The sequence below is a fragment of the Monopterus albus genome, unplaced genomic scaffold (genome assembly GCF_001952655.1).
Source record: "Monopterus albus unplaced genomic scaffold, M_albus_1.0 scaffold451.1, whole genome shotgun sequence".
Lineage (NCBI taxonomy): Eukaryota > Metazoa > Chordata > Actinopteri > Synbranchiformes > Synbranchidae > Monopterus > Monopterus albus.
The window spans coordinates 67786-75475 of record NW_018128331.1 but is presented as its reverse complement, the minus strand read 5'-3'; the positions used below and the strand labels follow the sequence as shown (position 1 = coordinate 75475).

General features: G+C 45.2%; 2 protein-coding genes across 2 annotated transcripts in view; both read left to right on the top strand.

Moving 5' to 3' along the window:
• The window catches only part of LOC109952294 (malate dehydrogenase, cytoplasmic), a 6433-nt gene extending 1847 nt beyond the window's left edge, over nt 1-4586 (top strand). Inside the window, exons 4-9 of the mRNA XM_020587302.1 lie at nt 1623-1798; nt 2221-2343; nt 2738-2914; nt 3095-3208; nt 3808-3897; nt 4164-4586. Of these exons, the coding sequence (XP_020442958.1) occupies nt 1623-1798; nt 2221-2343; nt 2738-2914; nt 3095-3208; nt 3808-3897; nt 4164-4286 (803 nt within the window). The 3' untranslated portion in view covers nt 4287-4586. The remainder of the gene's footprint in view (nt 1-1622; nt 1799-2220; nt 2344-2737; nt 2915-3094; nt 3209-3807; nt 3898-4163) is intronic.
• A 1289-nt stretch (nt 4587-5875) lies between these two features.
• Nucleotides 5876-7690, top strand: part of LOC109952289 (UTP--glucose-1-phosphate uridylyltransferase-like) — a 10948-nt gene continuing 9133 nt past the window's right edge. The window contains exon 1 of the mRNA XM_020587288.1: nt 5876-6080. The gene's annotated coding sequence lies outside the window, so the exon portion shown is untranslated. The remainder of the gene's footprint in view (nt 6081-7690) is intronic.

Here is a 7690-nt window from a genome sequence, read left to right as displayed (position 1 = left end):
GCTGATGTGACACAAAGCACTGACGTTACACAAAGCTCCAGTTCCTCCCAAATTAAAATCATATTAATTCAACACAAAGGTAAAATCCTGACCATGCTAGGTGGCTAATGCTACCAAAACAAACACGTTAGCTTTAAATGCTAATACATCCAGAAGGATGAACGCCGTGCAGACGGCTGATTTAAACACTGGAAGCCCAATTTACAAGCTGGAATAACAACAGGAAGGGGGGGTAGCTGAGAGACACCATGTCCTGTCCCACTGTCACTGGGTCTATCAGACAGTGGGGGGAGTCTTAGTTAATGCACCTTAGAGGTTTAAAGCCTGATATTCATCTTTTTATAATCATTTAATAGCAAATGTCTAGTGACTTAGAGCTCCCACTTCCATCTGGGGCCCATTTTAGATGGAGTACAGTCAGTTTGTTTTTTGTCCATTGTGATGTCTGTGCTGCTGCTGTGGGGAGGAGGAAGGAGTGTCTAAATCGAGGCTGGTGGTTGGCTGGCGGTTAAGGCCCTGCAGTAGCCAGTCAGAGCGACAGTCAGAACAGCAGTGACCCCTGACTGAAGTCCAGGCTGATAGCAGCTACTTTCAGCAGCCAGACACCAGAGGCACCTTATCAGGATCAGTCAGGGCAGCAGGAGTTGATCTGGGAGACTCTGCTCTGAGAATAATGGAGAAGTGAAAAGTCTGAGGATGTTTAACAAGCAGAAACGTTCACTGAAGCAAAAGGAGACATTAATGAGACCTGTGTGAAGGGATGTGAAGAGGTGCACAGAGACAGTGTTGATTGTTTAAAGATCGTGTATCACCACCAACACATCACCTGCTTCTTATCAATATGTGCAAGCTTCTGTTCACAGCTGCTGACTCAGCAAGTTAACGCTAAGTGTCAGAGATTACGGTCAAATTATTCAAATCTTTGAATAAGAAATAAAGCAGGAATAACCTCTTTACAGGTTAAATATTTAATTGAGAAACTTATCTCCAAAACCTTAGTTATCATTAAATAGAGGACATTCTTTCTGGGAAATAAAAAAAATCCATATTTGTAAAAAAGAAGCCACAATTCTGCATTTAATTCAGTTTGGAATGAATGCAGGTTTCAGTCCTGTCAGAAGTTACTTACTAAATCGTTATGAACGTAGATTTGATTACATTGTTCTTTGGTTTGTCCAGCCCAACAGCTGTACGGTGTAACTGATCATAGTCCTAGTGCAGTACTACCACAATTTGTGATGTTACTTTAAGAAGTATGAGATAAAACCCTTTAAAGAATGAAGCCCGAGCTCTCAGATGTTAAATGCTGAAAAATGAGCAGATGAAACTTCAACTAAACAAAATATAACCTTAAATTTTAATTGAAAGCAGTAAATATCTGTTGAAAGGCTGAACTGAACGGTGACTTGTAGGACCCTGCACAGGTTCACCACACAGCTACAGAGGTGTTAGCTTAAAGCTGTTCAGGAACCAAATAGCAAAATAATGTTCTATTTGTTTGTGGGTTTTTCTTTTTCATGCAGTTTGTCTGCCTCCTGTGTGTTTTTGTGTGCCTGTTTAACATCAGTCTGCTCAGGGAGAATCAGTACGTTTACTCCCAGTGACGTGCATTGCCCCCACAGAGGTCATCCCCACTGACAAGGTGGAGGTGGGCTTCAGGGACGTGGATGCTGCCATCCTGGTGGGCTCCATGCCCAGGAAGGAGGGCATGGAGAGGAAGGACCTGCTGAAGGCCAACGTGGCCATCTTCAAGACGCAGGGAGCCGCCCTGGACAAGTACGCCAAGAAGACTGTCAAGGTGACGCTTGGGTCTCTTTTATTTGATTCATCTGTTAAATTGATCTGCTACACCAGAGGAGGTCTGTTTCCCACAGCTGATGAGCACAGGAAAATGAAAGTGCTGACACAGCAGTTCCTCTCCCCAGATAAAAGTCTGTCCTTTAACAGAGCTGAATGATGCTGCTGTGTTCCACCGCCGACTGTAAATGCTCTGACCTGGAAAAGAGCTGTGGGAGCAAAGTTCCTCTCAGTGTGTGTTGTGTAACTTGTTGTAATGCCTCCAGTGTGCAAACCAGCATCAGAGCCTCTGATGACCCAACTCGGTTGGTTTCAGTGACGATGAGGAGGAGGAGTGACGATGTCCTGTTTGTGCCTGACTGGTTGATGAAGCAGAGACGATGTCGGCCTGATGGGAGTGACTGTTCTGTTTCACCCTGTCAGGTTCTGGTGGTCGGAAACCCAGCGAACACCAACTGTCTGATCGCCTCCAAGTCTGCTCCATCCATCCCCAAGGAGAACTTCTCCTGCCTGACCCGACTGGACCACAACAGAGCCTGCTCCCAGGTGCACACACGTTCGTGCTCTTCACCCTCATGTTCACTAACAGTTCACAAAGTCACATTTTTAATATTTCCCTATTAAAACAGTCGTATGTTCATAAGTGAACTGGTTTATGTCAGACCTGTGTAAAATCTGCCTCCCTGCTGAAGCACAGCGCGCTGTGACTCACTATATCATCACAGTAAAACCTGGTTGTAAATGAGGCAGGTCTGCAAAGTGCTGTATGAGGAAGGAAGTGCATTAATCGTGTTTATTAGAGCTCAGGGATACACATGGTGTGTTTTGGTCTGTAGCGCTGAATGTGAACATAACTGGTCGTTTGAGGAAACTCCACGGAGCACCTTTAACAGGAGTCCTACTCGTTGACACCGTTGCTGTATCCCTCCCTCTCCTGCAGGTGGCCATGCGTTGCAGCGTGTCCTCTGACAGCGTGAAGAACGTCATCATCTGGGGGAACCACTCCTCCACCCAGTACCCCGACGTCCACCACGCCAAGGTCAACATCCACGGCTCAGAGGTGAAGGCCTACGACGCTGTGAAGGACGACGCCTGGCTCAGAGGAGACTTCATCTCAGTGAGTGCTCCCCACTGTGTTTGTGTAATGTTAATATTTCTGGGGTGACATTTGCATTAATCACACTGCAGAGAAGGACAGAAAAGATCAGGGAGCTCTTCTGCCAGTCTGGATTATTCCACTTGGTTCTTGCAGGTTTGTAGCTTGTGCTCAGTCTGAGGCCTTCTCTTCCTCCTGCAGACGGTGCAGCAGCGTGGTGCAGCTGTCATCAAAGCCAGGAGGCTGTCCAGCGCCATGTCAGCTGCCAAAGCCATCTGCGACCACATGAGGGACCTCTGGTTCGGCACCAAGGAGGTCAGTGTGGGCTCTGAATGTTCCCGTTTGACCATGGCCCAGGCCACACTGGGTTAGATGGAAAAGGTGTAACCTGTAGACACAGGAATGTGTCAGGGGCTCAGGATTCAGACTCCTAAATGAACAAACAGGAAGTGAAGTAACTTGTTTGTTCTTATATTTCACTGAGACTTTACCTGAGTAAACTATTATGGCCGCAGTCTAACCACAGCGTTAAAAGACAAAGGCCCAGATGTTAGTGCATCAAAACAGTTTATCAGCTGTTGGTCTTGAGAAGAAGTTCATTTAAACTCAGCAGACATTTGTTGGAATGATCCTTATTAATATATGCCAGTAATTTTTCCTGAAGCTGCTTTGACTTTAGTGTTAAACCACACATTTAGTTTAATTAACTGTCAGGATGGAAAAGGCTGTGTGACAGGATTTACAGGAGACTGTCGATTACAACCAGTTTGAGACCAGGAAGATGATTACACAAAAACATAAGTGGTCTCCCTAAAGCTGTGGTCGGGAGGTGAACCACAGACTCCACAGTTCCTGACTTTTATTTTGAAGTTGCTGCTGGACATGTTGTTGACTGTTGTGCTTCCTGTTGACAGGGCGAGTTCATCTCCATGGGTGTGTACGCTGCCGGAAACTCCTACGGCATCCCAGAGGACCTGATCTACTCCTTCCCCATCCAGATTAAGGTGAGCTCATCTGATCAATCACCAGATCACGCAACAACATGAGGACACGGTTATTTTAACTGTTGATTTCCAGCATAATGCTGCTGCTGTGCTGCAGCCTCTGTAACGACCCAACATGACTCACGGACTCCCTACCTATGGGGACGACTACCGCTGGCATCTACAAATGCACAAAGCCGCATTCGAGGCATTTTTCCTGTTAAATGTGTCTGGAATATAAACTAAACGTGCTCCTGGCCTTTCCCTCTGCCCCCCTCTCCCCACAGGGCAAGAGCTGGAAGATTGTTGACGGGCTCCCTATTAATGACTTCTCCCGTGCCAAGATGGATGCCACAGCAGCAGAGCTGGTGGAGGAGCGAGACACTGCCCTGGACTTCCTGTCCCAGTGACTGTCGCCCCCTGCTGGCCCACAGCAGCATGTAGATCCCCTGAAGGCCTGCTGCTCACGGCTGTAAACATGAAGCTCTCCACTATTATAACCACCGTAGCTGGTGTCTGTGTGTTACCTCTGTGTGTGTGTGTGCATTAAAGTGTGTATCACTAGGCCACCTTAAGAACCATAGCCTGGCCTCCTCTGTCTGCACGGCCCTGAGAGGATGTCTCTGTTGGTAGACGATAACACACAGCAGCTGTCCAGAAACTGTAATGGAACATGTCATCACCAATAAAACAAGGAAACTGACAGGCCACACTGTTGTGTGTCTTTAATGTTTACAAGTCCACCAGATGTATTACTTCATTTATTTTAGTTACTTAACCTTCTTCTAAGCAGGAAGTCTTAGAGACCCAGTGTAAATTACAACATAAGATAGGCCACATTGGCTGTTTCTCCAGTTTCCTGTATGTTCATTACTACGTCCTCGACCGAGGGCGTTCCTCTTCTATGGCCTCTGAGGGATGAGGCGGCTGCTGGAGGAGCCGTGCACGAGGATACACCAGACCATCCTTCATGGAAGCCTTTTTCTGATGGACCAGCCTATGTGACCAGGACTAAGGTGCAGGTGAGGGAAACCACGACCCTTATAAGAGACCTGAGAAACACATCGTTGTAAATGAATATATACAACAGTCATATGCAAAAACAAGAGACGAGAGAAGAAACTTCACTTGAACTTAACTTAAAAACAATTATACTCGAGACATGAGTGCCTGATATGAAGGCAGCCTCTCCAGCTGAAGCCCAGGTGAGGAGGATGCAAATGCAGTTTAAGTGGTTGATTTCTGAACAGACCGTATAGACACTGAAATCTGAAAACCTCGACCAGTACATTTTAGGGTTAAAAGTAATTACTCCAATGCAAACACTGAAATCCTATCAGAGAACTGATGGTTCAGGACCTGTTTCCAGCTGCCTGTATTTTAAATGGCTTCTGTTTTTCACTTTAACCACGTGGCTGCAGCACTGACCCAGGCTCAACAGAAATGATACCTGAGGCGGTAGTTGTGGAGTTTTATTCTATTTATTCATAACTTCAGGGGCTTTGGAGCAAGGTTTATAGGGCTAACTGCTGCAACCCCTTAGCAAATAAGGACAATCATACTTTGTAAATGATGCAACACCTTGGTAAATAGAATGTTCTTCTGGTCAGGCATGGAGCTTCTTGGCTGACAGCAGGTTAGCTGTAGTTTATTCAAGTTCAGTATTTACTTTATGTGCCCATCTCCTGTGTTTGCTGAGACATTGTGAGTAATATAGAATGTACTACAGACTGTGTCCTGATACAGTTCAGTCTGTTAATACTTTAACGCCAATTTGCATTTGTGTATTCTGGATTGAACTGAAGCACAATGACGTTAATCACAAAACAGTTTTGTTTCTTAAAAATCGGAAGAAAATTTGTATTTAAATGCAATGAAATAATATAAGTAGTCATATGTGAGTGGGCTGGACATAGCGGCAGAGTGACGGGCCTCCTCGGCCAATCACCGAGCTGCTTTAAAAGCCGTGAGTGCTACGTCATTACGCTGTAGGCAGCACGTTAGGCTGGTTGTCAGCTACCGAAACCAGCCACAAGAGGAAAGCGCTGCAGCGGCGTTGATCCGTTCACATCTACTTTCATGGTCCTAAAACGGAGTCTTCCGGGTCTGAGCTCTACTTTATCCCTTTACTTTACCCTGAGGTTGTCCTTGTTGTCCTCGGGTGCATTTTTCACACCGTCCCTGTACTTTGACAGTGTGTTCAGGTGGGTAATGGCTTCGTCAGTCAAACCCGTGACTGTGCACGAAAAGTGCGTCAACAACAAGTGACACTATTGTTTGCAGTTTTGGGGAGGATGTAAATGAAAAGAGCAACGAGACATGTGAGCTGCTGGCATGAAGCTGCTTCTGGCCTGTGTGTGCATGTGTGCGTGTGCTACACAACGTGTCACCAATAGCCTACACACAAACTACACCTAAAATCACTGTTTGGGGTTGGACAGCTATATTTTTATTACCAGTTAACTGACATTTTATAGGTTTATTGATCTATTTTTGTTTTGTAAGAGTCTTTTCAGTCAGACTATGCCAAATATTCTGATTCCAGCCTCTCGAGACCATTTCCTGCCTTTCTTTGTCATAAACCAAATATTTGGAGGTTTTTAACTTTGAACAAACTACTACACCTGAAGACGTGACGTGAAGGTGTGATGGACACATGTTGACATTTCAGGTCTAGTTACAAATAAAAAGCTAAAATATGATGGAAAATGGCTCCTGGAGAGTTGGCTGGACAAAGCAAGCATTCAGGAAATATTAATTGATATTTTATAATTACAGAAATAATCATCAGGTTAACTGGTAATGAAAATAACATTAACAGCCCTGTACAATTGCAGGTGCCAGTGATAAGTTAGAAGTCTAAGGTTGTCATATGGTCTCATTTAGGTGCCGTTTTGAGGCTTTAAGGAGGTGAAACAATCTGTGTTACCTAAAAAGTAAGAATTAGAAATTAAGTTACAGAACTCTCAGAAAGAAGGAGCTTTAATTTATTGTGACATGTACAACTGTTTGGTGCGCGGGGGCCCGGGGTGGATAGGGGGGGGGGGGGGGGGTTCAGTGTCTTGCCCAAGGACACTTCAACATGTTGACTACAGGCACCGAGATTCGAACCCTCAACTTCCTGGTTGGGAGTCAACTGCTCTACCCACCGCACCACTTGCTTTAAAAATAAACTACAATGAATTAAAGTAGAGTTAGTGTGAGTCATGAGTCGCATGTGATCCTTAGTGCACAGCTGTGACACATTCAAGTGAATGTAAATATAGTGAACACAGAACTATTTGTCATGTTGTTGCTGATGCACTGAAGGCCCCTGACCTTTGACCTTTCCATGCAGGCATAAAGGTCACATCATAGCCTCAGTGAGACAGATGTTACACCTGCTTTCAGAGCACCAAAATGACCTGAACAGTTACTGTGACCATGGAATAATCAGATATGAAGTCAAATAAAGAAACTGAAGGACACTAAAAAAACCTTAGAAAAAATCAACTGGACTTCAAGTTCTAGATCGATTTCTAGATCGATTTCTAGATCCCAGCCACTGGTTCCGATACGTAGATGACACATGGGTTAAAATCAGGACCCAGGAGGTAGAGGCTTTCACCAAGCATATCAACTCTGTGGATGACAACATCAAATTCACTCGTGAGGATGCCAGAGATGACTGTCTGGCCTTTCTGGATTGTACAGTCCACTTGGGAGGGGACAGAAGCCTGAAGGTAGAAGTATATCGGAAACCTACACACATGGACCAGTACCTGCTTTTTGACTCACACCACCCACTTCAACACAAACTGGGAGTCATCAGAAC